The sequence below is a fragment of the Alnus glutinosa genome, chromosome 1, assembly GCF_958979055.1.
Source record: "Alnus glutinosa chromosome 1, dhAlnGlut1.1, whole genome shotgun sequence".
Lineage (NCBI taxonomy): Eukaryota > Viridiplantae > Streptophyta > Magnoliopsida > Fagales > Betulaceae > Alnus > Alnus glutinosa.
This window is the reverse complement of record NC_084886.1, coordinates 3,246,335-3,261,501: the sequence shown is the minus strand read 5'-3', so window position 1 is coordinate 3,261,501 and position 15,167 is coordinate 3,246,335. Positions and strand designations below refer to the sequence as shown.

Here is a 15,167-nt window from a genome sequence, read left to right as displayed (position 1 = left end):
ATACCCTAAGATGCTCAGTACTATAGTTTTAACTTTTTGGGCTATTTGAAAAGTATATATACTTAAAAAAATAATAATAAATAAATAACTCACAGAAAATTGGTTCCCAAATGGCCCGCATATCTTCAAAACTTATTCCGAGCATAACCGTACAGATCTCTCTCCACACGATAAGCAAACATCACATAATTTATTCCATCAAAGGCTCAAAGCAAAATCTGTTCAACCACTAAACCAGAGACCTTATAAACTGCCGCCCCGTAGTTATTATCATAATTGCTCTATAGATGGTGACGCCAAAATCACTTGAACATAGTTCAATGTGGGAGAAACGTAAGAGGAAGAAAAGAAAATAATAAAGAACGCTGTCTATAACGCACTAACTTCTCCCCAAAAGGCCGTTATTAGGCCGGTGACTTGATGCTCCCAAGTATCTCTTATATTTGGAGTGCAGCAGCTATGGAACCAGCAAGGCTAAGCACTTCAAATGGCGGCTTGGTCTTCACTGCAGTTACTGTCAATGGACATGAGTCCGTTATCCAGAAGTAGGTCAGCCCATTCTCAGGATTCCCTGTATAAAACATGGAAATAACAGAGAAAAAGAATTAAACTATCCTACCCCGGGGACATTACAATCGCTATCATATCTTATCTCAAAGGGAAGAGAAAAGCAAACGGTAGTAAAGATTAGGATGGAAACAAAAGAAACCCCATCGATTTCCTTTTGTAATAAACTCTATTTGAGAGACTGGAAATGTAACAGATGAGGGCATGCAATACCTCCATTGTCACGTTCAAAGCGTTCCCACGACCTATTAGGAAATATCCCATGTGTCACATACGCACTGATTTTTGTCGCTCCATGGGCAGCCAACACTCTCTAAAAGAAGAAAAAAGAATGCATTTAAGAAAGAATAGCCTATAAATATGAAAAGAAGGGAGTTATATTTTCAGTGTGAAGGATCTAAAAGGAGAAGCATAAAAGATGACCCAAACGAACTCAATTTTCACTTTCCAACCCTGTGAACAAGGTTTGCAAGTGTTGATCATGTTGACTGATTGCCCATTTATTCTATCTTCATAAACTGTACAGTCTGGTATAACCAAGATTATACGAACAACTTCAAAGTTGAAAGCAAGGTAGCCAAATCATGCACCCACTAGTTTATATGTCCATGTCAAAGAGTAAGGTATTAACGGTACAGAAGATGCTTCATGCAGCTATACCACGTTGGTCCAGGAGATGGCTATAACCTATAAGACTTTAGTTGATTTATGCATACAATAAATGAAGCAGCGGGTAAGAACTTCACTTAAGGCAATATTTACCATGGTTTTTATCGGTTATTATTTAAAAAATAAATAAAAATAAAGCAAGTTATCAGCAACAACCCAAAACCTTCTTCCAACAAGTTTTAGAGACATTTGAGTAAATCAGCAAATCACCTCTCTCTCTCTCTCTCTCTCTCTCTCTCTCTCTCTCTCAGCTTTACTGTTAGGAATTCAGCCAAACAAAATAACAGTAATATCAAAATTCCCGAGTTGTTGATGGTAAAAAACATGAATCATGTGCATGGACTTGCATACCTGGCATTCAATAAGAGTGCCACCTGATTGAACCAAATCATCAACAATCACAACATGCCGTCCAGCAGGATCTCCCTCCTTGATTCGAACTATTCGTTTGTCTCCTTCCCGAACTTTAGCACAAACAATCTGCAAACCAATTGTGTGATGCAGGCAACCCGGGAGACTATTAAAGTGGTGCAGTCAGAATGTAAAACAGATGCAAGCATCTCCATAAAAGAGATGAAATAGTTTAGTTGAACAACAAGTGTCTACATTTATTCCTGAAGCAGAATTTCAAAGTCACTGCAAGCATAGGACATAGGATACAAGCAGATAACAGATATTATCCTCTTCGATCAGCTGGGATGAAGGAAGAGGATAGAGAAATGCCATTGCCTCCTTCATACACATTATATTTCATCCAGTATCATACAAAAAAAAAACATGCAATTCCTACTTGGAAATTTCCCTTTCTTCCCTATACAAATGAGCAAACTGCATGATCATATCAATCCTTTTATATTTTACTGCACATTAGAACTTCAGAAAAACATTAGCTTTTGTGGACACTGGACATTGCCAACTTACCTTTGCAGGGTTGGACTCTTAAACTCTTAACCAGAGGTCACTAGGGGACCCTGCCAGATAAAAACTGAGCTATAGCCCATTGGTATATCCATTCTACCATATACGCATAGTTACAGGTGTCCTAGAAGCATATGTTTGCTGGCAACGCAAACCCCACACAGCCATGGCAGCCAGAAAAGAGCAATATCTTCCAATTAACAAAACAAGTGATCAAATGTATTTCCCTGGTCCTCTCTAGAAGAAGATCAAATATGGGGCGCCTAAACTCTTGTTTATGTTTCGGAAGCAAGAGAAGTTCCGGAAATAATGCATTCACATTGTCTCATCCTAGATAGATTTTCCTAAATCCTTGTATTCAGAACTCAAGGAAGTGGGGTGTGCAACAGCATGATCAGATCCCCAGAGTTGACATCAACAAACCTAAATGAAATTTGAAATTAACTTAATCTATTTTGTAGTTAAAAAATTATCTAATCTAATGCAATAAATCAAATTAACTGGAGTGAAATTACAATCAAATTTACACAAGAAAATGGCAAGCAGCTTACGCATGATCATAAGTGAAATACAGAATCCATGTTAAACAGATTATATATATATATAATACCGTTGGAAAATGTTGCAGCAACTTATGAAATCGTTTCCATGCACCATCATCCGGAAAAGCAATGGAAATCTGCAATGAGAGAAGTGTACTGCATCCAAATTAGTGCTTTTCAGCAAAAGAATGTCAAAGGGAAAATATATATATATATATATATATATATATATATATATATATATATATATATCTGTGTGTGTGTGTGTGTGTGTCACACATATGTCTATATTTATTGTAATAGGGTTGAAACCATCAGACCAAAGAACCATATTTTGGGATCTTTCAAGTACAGGAACAATCACAGTTGCTATGCGCCCAAAATCCTAATTAAGGAATCCAATATATTCGTTTGTGAGGCTTACTCAGAAACCCTAGTCTCTGAGGGTAAAGCTTTTAGTAGTCTTCGCACCATATTAATGACTTCATAAACAACCACAGAAACAGGGGAAAAGAATCATTGTACAAATATGAAGCTCAACACATTAATAAATATCTTACATGCCCAAAAAATGAAAGACAGGAAAAAAAAAAATAAAAATCTTACATTGTCAGAATCAGGAAGCTCTTGAAGCCTGCTTTTAAGCAAAGGTATTCCGCTCTCAAAGCATGGTAGAATATTATCACCAAAGTAGAACCTCTCCTAAAGACGCAGAAAAATAAATAGAGCAGATGGTCAGACGTTTCTAAAAAAGAATAAAGCAGGTAACAAAGCCAAAAAAAAAAAAAAAAAAAACCCAAGAATCATCACTCATTCACCAACAAAAATTACAAAATAATTTATACATACTAATATCTGTAACTATTATTTATTGCCAAGGATCTCTATTTCAGATGACACCTAAAAAACCAAAACTAACATAGAACCCATTGACTAACAAAATAATTTGTATGTATTAATATCTATAACTATTATTGACAATGACCTTGAGTTCAGGTGGCACCTCCTTCCTTTGTAAGAAGAAGTTAGAAGGTAAGTTTATTTTATGTGTTCAAGACCCACTAAATTTGTGTATAAGAACAAGATAGTGAGTAAGTTCCTGCATTCCACACCCACTGGATTCATGCATAAAAAAAAAAAAAATTGTAAAAAAATTAAGCAGAAACCTGCAAAGCATGGATATCGAAGGTAACTAGGCTAGTAGGGCCTCCCCTCGAAATGGGTATGTGCGACAAAATCCTAGCAAGAGTAAAAGCTGTGGCAACATCTCCTTCATCCTCCATGCGCTCCGAAGTTCCGGTGGGGAAAAAGGGCAGCACGAGGGTGAACGACGATACGAATAACTTCGGCAATGCGTAAACAACAGAGAGCTGCTCAAATATCACTCCAGGGGAACTAAACGACGCCAGAAACGCCACGTGCTGTCCTCGAATGCCTTGTGCATTGGGTATGAACAAGTTCGGGAATCCATCATCAAATGTTCTAAACCATAAATTACCAAAAAAAAAAAAAACATACACAAAATTTAGTAAAAGTTCAAACTCAATCCAATATTTAATATCATGTTAAAGCATTTTAATTGAATCATAAATAATATTTTTATGAATTTAACTCGATTCTAATTATTTAATTAATAATTGCAAAACACGAAAATAGAAAGAGTTGGAATTTATAGTCATACGACTGCTCTGATATCTTAACTCATTCTATTGATCCCAAAGAAACTAAATCTAATTATGCAATTAATATTTTTTAGATTTAAATTCAAATTGATCATCAAATCAATACCTTTTTACGAAATCATTTCCGATTTGTTGTAGGTCCCGCATCGGGACCCACGGAAGCTAAAATCGAGGAAGCCTTTTCAATTCTGATGGGAATTTGAAATCAGAACCTTACCTCCAGGTGATGCCGCGGAGCTCAATGGCATCGGACTCGGCAGCGACTCTCTCGGCGAGGGCCTTGGTCTCCGCGCAGTAGAACAGGCAAACCTTCTTCACATTCTTCGGAGGCGAATTGCGCGCGGCCATTGGCACTGAAGAGGGCGAGTGAGAAGAAGGAGAAGAGTTGTGCATCACGCGAATCGGATCGGCCCAGTTCTGGGGCTTGTCGAAGTCGAAGCTCGTGATATCGCACCTGATGCCGTGGCTCCTGCTCTTCTTCTTCTTCGAGAATTTGATTGCCGAGGGTCGAGGAAGAGATCCGAGGGCGTGAGAGTGAGTGAGGTCAAGGTTTTTGGTGGACGGTGAGCTAAGCTGTCGGGTGGCCGCCATATGGCGGTCACTGCTGCGATGTAATGTAAATGTTGTGGGTAGCAGGTAGCAACACTAGCACTCTAGATGATGACGGCTTTTCTGTCCTGAGTCCCAAAATTATGCCTGCCGTTGAAATCCCACGTTTTCCGCGTTTGGAGTGCGTCTTCAACGCAATAGTAAAAGAGATTTGATTCTTCCGATTACACCTCACAATAACTACACAACACCCCCTTCACATGAAAATAAACCCTATACACTGTACCACACTCCACGTAAAGGGTGCTGTTCTTGTTAGTTTGGTGTTCTAAATCTTACATTTTTTATAGTAAAATAACTTATAATGGTTAAAATTTAGCATTTTTGGTCTCCGCAGAGACATAAAGAGCATATTTACTATTCTTGTTATAAACAATATTTTATTGGTTTTTTTTTTTTTTTTTTGACACTCTTTTAGTCTTTCCCCCTTTCTCTCATAGTTTCTTTCTTTTATGGTTTCTTCCGTACAAAATAATATTTAAATAAAATAAATAGTAAAATAAAAAATTTGTTAGAAAGAGTATAAAAAAAAAAATAGCTAAAATATAGAAGAGATATATTATTTGCACAATTCTTATATAATAATTGCACAACAATATTAATGTGTCTAATATTTTTTTTAAATAAAAAAATAAAAATGCTTAACAAATCAGCATTGTTCTGCAAAATTATTGTGCAACTAAATTGTACTTTTTTAATAGTTATTTTGATTATTATTATCATAAATGCTTTTTTTTCAAGATTTACATTAGTCATTGGATCAGTCTGTTAAATAAATAAAAATATTAATAATTAAATCGTATCTCAATAGATATTGAAGGCTATGCGAAAATACACCAGTCTTTTATACCAAGAAACTTTCCTTGTATTCCTATTTCCTAATGATGACCGACACAAGTTACGTTTAATATTAAGGTCGGCTCAATATATTTTGAGGCCTAAGGCGATAATTTCGAACGAGACATTTTTTTCGTGAGCCTCACTCTCAGTAATGGTTGTTTTTGTAGAGTTATGACTTGGAAAAATGATCATTGCACAACAACATTGCACTACTCACTCATGGCCATGTGTCTTGTTTTGTGCACAAGTAGTGCAATGTTGTTGTGCATAAATATTTTTCCTATGACTTATATTTCAACAAGTATTTTTTCATGGGCTCCACTCTCTTCATTAGCTTCCTTGTAGTCCATATCATTTTAGTTGAATTTCCTAATAAGAGAGAAAATGTATTGTTTTTTGTTGGTGTTAATTGTTTTATTTTTAGGCCTCTAACTATTTATTTCTCTTTTGAAGTTAAAGAGTCTCCAATAAAGATATAATGCTTCTTTTAATTTTTTAACCCATTGCAGTTTATGATCAAGCTTGCTATTTTTTTTTTTTTAAAAAAAAAACCTATCTTTGAGGGTCTTATTTCATTGGGGAAAAAAAAAATCATTTCAGCTATTGATTAGACCTCTTTTTTAACAAATCTGAATTTGGGGGCCTTGGGCGACCGCCTAACTCGCCTTATGGTTGAGCCGGCCCTTGTCGTCCATATGACAAATTATTTGAATAAAATAAAAAATAAAACTTACCTTAATGTATGGTTTAAGGTTCGGCTAATCCTTATTTCCAGTTGCATGGTGATAGAGTTGTTTGGTTGTTTAAATAAATATTTATATAGCCTCGGTATTCCTTTAAGGACAATCTTAAAATATCTAAAATATAATATTATGTTTTTTTTAAAAAAAATATTTGTACTTTTTATAAGAGTTTTAAAGTTTATTTTTAAAAATGTATTTATAGTGTGAGCCATTTATTTGGTTAGCTCGTATTTAAAAGTGTAATGATTCTTGTACAACTTTTACACAACTCTAATTAATTTTTTTTTTATGATCAACCATTGAATTTGTTTTTCTACATATAAATAAAGAAAAAAAGGAAATAAATAAAGAAAAAAAAGTTAGGATGATTTGAAAACCACCCAGGCGTCTGGGGGTGGCCGAGCCGCCCCTAACTACTATTTGGGGGTGGCTCATCCAACCCAGACACTTAAGGGTGGTCCGGCCATCACTCCTAGGTATATATTTTTAACTTTTTATAATTTTTATTAAGAATATTTTTTAGTTGGGTTGAAGAATGGAAGTTGCAGCCAGATATAAATTCAAAAAAATAAAATAAAAGAATTGAGTTCAATAAGATCTCGCGTGAACCTTTTGTTAGTCACTCACATATGTAATTGGATTCATTGTTGATAGACAAATACCTTTTAAAATTCTATGGAGATAAATTAAATTTTATAATTTCGGGGGACAAAAATAGATCTACTAATTTTAATGACTAAAAATGGATCTACTGATTTCAATAAGTAATAATACATTTCAAACTAGGATTTTAAACATTATAGTCACAAATTTTCTTTTATGTATCAATATTTTGATCTAGGTTTTAACCATCTCAAATTGGAGAGGCATGGATGATTATTGGAAATCAGGATTGGCCCATTGCTGGGAAAAAGTTTTTATATAAAATTCCTTTTTTATTTTTTTATTAGTTTGGATCCTCGTATTTTAGATTTTCCCTATCTTGCCTTTTGAGGTATCCAAATTAATACAAAAGAAGGAATAATAATAATAATAATAATAATAATTTTTTAACTGTTGTTTATAATAAGAGTGGCTACAATTTAATAGAATTACAATATTACGTCTTGCAAAATATTAAAATACTTTTTAAAATTCATCATTCTATTATTGGTAGTTTTTGTTTTCGAATCTAATTAGTATAAAACAATTAAGTGATGATAATTCTTCTTAAATAGTCACTTGACTCACTTCCCCATACTCTGTTGATATTAATCGAATATTAGTTTCAAAATTTTAACAGATCAATTTATGAAAAATGCTAGAGGAATTGTTTTTTAAGTGCTCAATAATATTTTTATTGTTTAAATTCGGTGTAACCAAAAATAATTTTATAGGTATGGCCTCAAGCCCGAAATAGGCATAATAAAGCCTATCTCGCAAGTAATGCTACAAGCAAGTTACGTCTAATCACGATATCCCGTTATAGAGAGTTCAATGACTTGATACATAACGAATCTAAGAATGAATGTCATCCAGCTACGTAGCTGTCTCACTTCAAATGCTCATCATATTCTCGGCAAAATAACAAACAACGCCACACCTTGGTACACGTGCCACCAGGGGCGGACCCAGGTGTTCGTCCCCCCAAATTTTTTAAAAATAACCTTAAATATACCAAAAAAATAATTTTTTTCCTCCCAAAATTATACTTTTGTCCCCCCAAAATAATATTTGTGTCCCCTTTTAACTTATTTTTTTTAGTTTTGCCCCATCTTTTAACACAAAATCTAAAATACCACATTCATTTAATTTTCTTCCATATTCTAATTGGCTTCTAACTAGAAACTCAATTTGGCTTAAGACTTTGAAGATGCCAAAAAAAAAAAAAAAAAAAAAGTTAAATGGTTTGGTTTTTTGAGTGGTTATTCTAAGTGACTTCTAACCAATAATTAATTTTTTGAGTGGTTATTTTGCAGTCATTTGGGTTCACAATATTTGTTTTGGCAACCCAAGTTAAATGGTTTAATCATTTATGATTTCACCATTGTTTGGCTCGACTCATAGCATTGTTATTTGGGGCTTTAAAGGATTGTTAGGAGAAAAAATCAACAATTATAAGTATCGTTTTTATTAGACCTTATAGATTATGTTTAGTTTTTTTTGCTAGTTTTTTTTTTTTTTTTTTAAAAAAAAAAAAAAAAAAAAAATTCTAAGCTATTTTGCTAGATTTTTTATTTTTTATTTTTAGATAAGCTATTTTGCTAGTTGTTTATACCACCGTATGTTTGTGATGCCATGAGATTAAATATAAGACTACAATGCTTTTATTTAATAACAATATGCATAAACACAAATCTATGAAGATTTTAAATATCTATATACTTTTGTATTTATGCAAGTCCGTCTCCCCAATAAAAAAAAAAATTTGTCCCCCCTCACCAAAAATCTTGGTTCCGCCCCTGCGTGCCACGTCTTACCTTGTTGCAATAGTACCAAATGACATTTAGTTCGACACCATTATATATCCTAACATAACTGTATCGCATTAGAATGTGAGGCTTGGCATGAGATGTACGTAATTTGTCAAGGTTAGTAACCAAACGCAACGCCCAGTTAAAGCACCGTCTAATAGCAAAGGGACACCTGGTGAGGCTCATGTAGAGGGGAGAGAACCCAACGTGAAAAACACAAGTTATTGAAAGATATGAATACATCATTCTTTACAAAAAAAAAAAAAAAAAAATTGAAATTCCTTCTATTTTTTATTAAGCAAAGATGACTTAAATATCGAAGTATTGCTCGGTTTTTTTTTTTTTTTTTTTCTGAAAAAATCCCTTCTCATATAAAAAAGAAATTAACTGGTCAAATGTTCAGGGTTCTAAAGAATTTCTAATACACAAAGTCACAGCACAACGGTGAGAGTTTCTTCCACCCAGACAAAGTAGACTAAGACCATTACATAATACAGCTGCTCAAAAACCTACACAACAGAAAGATGCATCTACATCACCATAAAATCCTACTTGAACCGGAAGAGGACACACAAACTAAGCTATCAAATAGCTTTGAAGTATCAGATTTTGATCTTACAAAGACAACCCATCAGCTGCATTCACCGACAACCAAACAAAAACAACTGCAAATGCACTGGCGGAAGTTTTATTCTTTACTGGAAGTTTTGTTAGCATGAAGTTTTATTAATTCTTCAAAATTAATTAATATACTGTGCCAGCAATTTATGATAATAATTTCATAAAGCATCTAGTCTCATGGCGCCAAGAAGAGTGTAGGCATGACCCGCTATGGACAATCCATATTCTTGAAACCTCGATAGCTAGTGGGTAGTGACGGAGCCCACGATGCATGGGCCCATCGAACACAGATCCCTTGCCGGATCAGGTAACGGAACGAGGCCCCTCACACTTGCACATTCGATTGTGATGGAGTTGTTAACAGGATTAAGCCCACGACAAAACAAATGCGTTTTAACCCCTTTTTTTTTTTTTTTTTTTTTTTTTTTAAAAAAAAAAAAAAGGAACAAATGCTTTTTAACTTTTAAGTGCTTATTAAAAGGAGTATGGTTGGGTTTGTGATTTAAAAAAATACAATTTAAAAATAACGATTTCAAAATATAAAGTTTGAAAATGCGATTTTTAAAAACGCGGTAAGCGTTGGCAAAATCGTAGTTTAGTATTTAAAATTATGTATTTTAAAAAAAACACATGCTTGCAATTTGAAAATACAGATTTTATACGTTTTCAAATAGTAATTTTTAAAAAATGCAATTTCAAAAAATTTATTTTATATAATTTGGTTTAAAATCGTATTTTTACTCTACGATTTGCAATGCTAAACGCATCCTAATAATCCATTTTATGTAACTCTTGGATATAACGAGTGCCAAATAAACTAGAGGTGGAGGAGGAATTCATCACAATTTTGGTGTAACTTATTTTTTTTTTAGAAAAAAAAAAAATAATACTTAAATCAACAGAGTATTATCAATGCGGTTATGGAGTTTTAGCCCTCTCTATGTATTTCTTTTGGTTCTTAGAGCATTACCAACAGAGTAGCTAAAATGATTATAATTTATGAGCTATTTTTCTTCTCCAACATATTAGTTCCAAAGTAGGTAAAATATATTTTTTGCTAAGTGCATAGCAATAAGTTGGTTTTTTAATATTTTTTTCACTCTCTCTCTCTCTCTGGAAATAATACTTAAATCATATCTAAATAAAATAGAGAATGATCAACTAAATAATTTTTTGGAATTTGTATGAAAAAATAAATAGGTGAAATAGAAAGATGTATTTTTTTTTTAACTAATTAAAATAGATCTAACTGCTGACCCTGAGATTCTCTTACTGGACATTATTTAACAAATGTTTTGCTGGAGCTGGCGGGAAAGCATGGAGATTAGAGGATAAGAGTGAGAGAGCTGCTACACAATTGTGGGGTGTTGGGTGTGAGTGTAGCATTTTTCTAAGAGAGTAAAACTTGAAAGAAGGAGAGAGCAAATATATTCTTATTGCTTAATTCATCTTATGGTTGATTACATTCTTATATATAAGTCTGTACAGAACTAAAGAGGGAAGGTAATAACTGAGAATTATTCTAATTACATAAACAGTATCGTTCGTTGTCTTCCTTTCCTTGTTGAGTGCAACGGCTACTTTCTATAGGCATGCAGTGTGTCATTTGTTTCCATGTTAGGTTGTCTTGAGTTCCACGAGTCTTTCCTTTGGTGGCTTGGATTATATCATGATTGGTGGCTTTATTCTCGGTAGCAGCTGATTTGGGTATCTCCCGAATATTTGATATTGCAGCGTTGATGGCTGCAATATCTCCAGGATGTGGCTCGTCACTGGACTGATATGCATCTTTAGTTGCCTTATGGAGAATGGCTACGTGTGCAGCTGCATCAGTAGAGGATGCTGTGATGGTGCGAGCAGTGATATGGTTTACATCCCCCCGCAAGCTGACAGGGGAGGGAGTCACCGTCAGCTTGGATTTGAGAGAGCAGAAGCGGGCAGATGGCAGACCCTTGGTGAAAACATCGGCAACTTGGTCATCAGTAGAGATGAAGGCAAGGGAGACATCCTTGTTTAAGACTTTTTCCCGCACAAAGTGATAGTCGACCTCTATGTGCTTGGTGCGAGCATGGTAGACCGGGTTGGTGGCAAGAGCAAGAGCTCCAACATTGTCACACCAAATGATGGGAGCGACACGAAGAGGGATGAGCAATTCTGAAAACAGCATCCGAATCCAATAGAGTTCGGCAGTGACAATGGCCAAGGACCGGTATTCGGCTTCAGTGCTAGAGCGAGACACGACCGGTTGTTTCTTGGCACTCCAAGAGATGAGACAATCACCCAAGAACACAGCAAAGCCAGAGGTGGAGCGCCGATCATCTGGGCTGCCAGCCCAATCAGAATCACAGTAGGCGTTAAGTTGCAACGACGTCTTGGTGAAGGTGATGCCATGATCGCTGGTATGTTTGAGGAAGCGGAGGACTCGCTTGGCTGCAGTCCAATGAGCTGTTGTAGGACTGTGGAGGTGTTGGCAGAGCTGATTGACAGAGTAGGCGATGTCCGGGCGAGTTAAGGTGCAGTATTGAAGAGCCCCAACAAGGCTACGGTACTCAGAGACATGCTGCAAGGGGGCACCATCAAAGCGGGAGAGCTTGGAGCCAGAGGCACACGGGGACAAGGCTGGTTTGGCATCAGCCATGTGAGTGCGATGGAGGATGTCAGCAACATATTTGGCTTGGCACAGATGAAGGCCATCAGGGGTGCGGCTGACCTGAATGCCAAGGAAGTAGCTCAAGGGGCCCAGGTCTTTAACCGGGAACTCATGTTGCATGCGGGTGATGAGAGTTTGGATGACTTGCGGATCAGTACCTGTGACAATAATGTCATCAACATAAATGAGTAGAAATAATTTAAGGCTGCCAGAGATATGGATGAACAAAGAAGTGTCTACCAGAGAAGCAGTAAAGCCAAGGTCCAACAAAAAATTAGAAAGCCGAGTGTACCAAGCTCGGGGAGCTTGCTTAAGGCCATAGATGGCCTTGTGAAGTTTACAGACATGAGTGGGCTGAGTTTGGTCCACAAAACCAGCAGGCTGCTCCATGTATACCTCCTCTGTCAAATGACCATGAAGAAACGCATTAGAAATGTCAAGCTGCCGGATGTCCCAATCATAGGAGACAGCCAATGTGAGAAGCAGTCGAATCGTAGCTGGTTTGATGACAGGACTAAAGGTCTCTGTGTAATCAATACCAGCCTGTTGCTCGAAGCCTTTGGCCACAAGTCTAGCCTTGAACCTCTCCACGGATCCATCAGCTGTCCTCTTAATTTTGTACACCCATTTGTTATGAATAACATGTTGATTCTCAGGTCGGGGACAAAGGGTCCAAGTACCATTGGTGATGAGAGCTGCATATTCAGCAGCCATGGCGGCGTGCCAGCGAGGGTCAGAGGCAGCCTTGCGATAGCAGGAGGGTTCAGCTTCTAGGAGAGAGGAGTGATAGCCAAGAAGGGGATATTTGGATCGATAAAGTTTGAAGCCAGGAAATTGAGAGGGTTTGAGGGATCCAGTGCGAGACCGGGTAGTCATGGGATGAAGAGACTGAGAAGGGCTAGGGGGAGGAGAGGAAGGTAACAATGGAGCAGGGGAAGGATCAGATGCGGGGAGCAGTGGATATGTGGAGGGCAGAGAGGCAAAGGAGGTAACAGAGTCTGGGTTAAAGTCAAGAGAAAGAGGAGTAGGTGTAGGGGAACCAGGGACGGGCGGGAACCCAAGTGCAGAAGCTGGTAGGGACACAGGTGCAGAATTTGGGAATGAGGGAGGAAGGGCTGAAGGAGACGCAGGTGCAGGAACTGGTGATGAAGATGCAGGAACAGGTAGGGACGCAGATGTAGAAACTGGTAATGAGGGTGGGTGAGGGATGTCTGAAGGGGACTGAGAGGTTGGCACAGGTACAGAATCTAGAATGAGAGAAGTAGTGTCAACAGGAGGTGAGCAGGGATGATAAAAATAGCGAGGTGCAGAAATACCTGTGGATGGGAGCTGAGAAGGAAGCAGTGAGGTAGCCGAATCCTTGGCAGGGAATGAGGATTCATCAAAGACAACATGCCGAGAATGATACACTTTGTTAGTCACCGGGTCCAAACACTTGTAGCCTGCAAATTGATAGCCTAAGAAAATGCAGGGTTTGGATCTAAAGTCAAGCTTGTGAGTGCTGTAGGGACGAAGTAGGGGATAGCAGAGGCAACCAAAGACCCTGAGGTTCTGATATTCAGGAGGTTTTTGATGTAGTTTTTCAAATGGGGAGAGGAAGTTAAGTGTTGTAGTGGGAAGCCGATTGATGGTATAGACAGCAGTTAAAAAGGAGTCAACCCAGTATTTTTTGGAGAGATGAGCATGGGCTAGGAGAGTGAGGCCGGTCTCTAGAATATGTCTGAGTTTTCTTTCGGCAATACCATTTTGAGGAGATGTGTAAGGGCAGGTTTTCCTAAAGGCTATGCCATGCTCAGTAAGGAAATTTTGAAATTGCAAGGAAGTGTATTCACCTCCTCCATCAGACTGAAGTTGTTTGATGGAGGTGGAAAACTGATTTTCAACCAAGGCCTTGAATTGAGTAAAGATGGGAAATGCTTCAGATTTTTGATGCAGTGGGTATAGCCATGTGAATCTAGAGAAATCATCAATGAAGACAATATAATACTTAAAGCCAGTGTGAGATAGGATAGGAGAAGTCCAGATATCTGTATGGATAAGTTGCAAAGGAAATGTAGAGATACGGGTAGAGGCCTGGAAAGGTAGTTTTTTTCCTTTTCCCAATTGACAAGCAGAACAAACAACTTTATTGATTTCAGAGGAAGAAGAAGACAGAGGCAGATTATTGTCCTTAACTACTCGGGATACAATTTCAGGTGATGGGTGACCTAGTCTAAAATGCCAAATTAAAGAGGTTGTTTTTATTCCTAACAAAGCCGTGAATGACTTGCTGTCTTTGTGAAGCTTCTTCCCAAACCTGAGAGGATACATGCCATTCTCACTCTTTCCTTCCAGTAGGAGTGTTTGTGTCTGCAGATCAATAATATAGTAATTAGTTGCTGTGAGAATAAAATAACATGCATTGTCTAAGCAAAAGCGCTGAATAGAGATAAGATTAGCAGCTGCTTGGGGGCAGTGCAGCACATTGTGAAGTTGAAATTTATTAGGAGGAGAGATAAGGGTAGTTGAACCAGTGTTTGCTATGGCAAGTGCAGCCCCATTTCCCACACCAACAGTTTCATTGTTCTGGAACGGCTGCTGAATGTGTAGATTCTCAAGATCATGGGTTATGTGGGCATTGGCAGCACTGTCTGCATACCACTCTTGGTCTTCATATGCAGGAAGGGATTGAGATACCATGGCCTGGAGGGAAGAAGGTGGCTGCCTGCCTTGGAAGGCATAGTCCATTCGATGAAAGCAATCAAGAGCAATGTGATTCAATTTGCCACAGATCTGGCATGGAACTCGGGGTGCTGAGGAGAAGATCGGCCTGGAGTCAGGTGCAGGACGAGGGGTTGGGAATCTTGGGGAACCAGAGTAGCTAGCAGGTGGAG

General features: G+C 37.3%; 1 protein-coding gene across 1 annotated transcript; it reads right to left on the bottom strand.

Annotated features, from left to right (window-relative positions):
• Positions 1-171: 171 nt before the first annotated feature.
• LOC133866155 (ribose-phosphate pyrophosphokinase 4) lies at positions 172-5,105 on the bottom strand. The gene is made up of 7 exons (XM_062302706.1): positions 4,596-5,105; positions 3,863-4,178; positions 3,303-3,398; positions 2,765-2,833; positions 1,588-1,716; positions 781-880; positions 172-571 (listed from the first exon to the last, which is right to left on the bottom strand). Exons 1-7 carry the CDS (start codon positions 4,967-4,969, stop codon positions 438-440), a joined length of 1,218 nt encoding a protein of 405 aa, XP_062158690.1. The 5' UTR covers positions 4,970-5,105; the 3' UTR covers positions 172-437.
• Between the last annotated feature and the right edge of the window lie 10,062 nt (positions 5,106-15,167).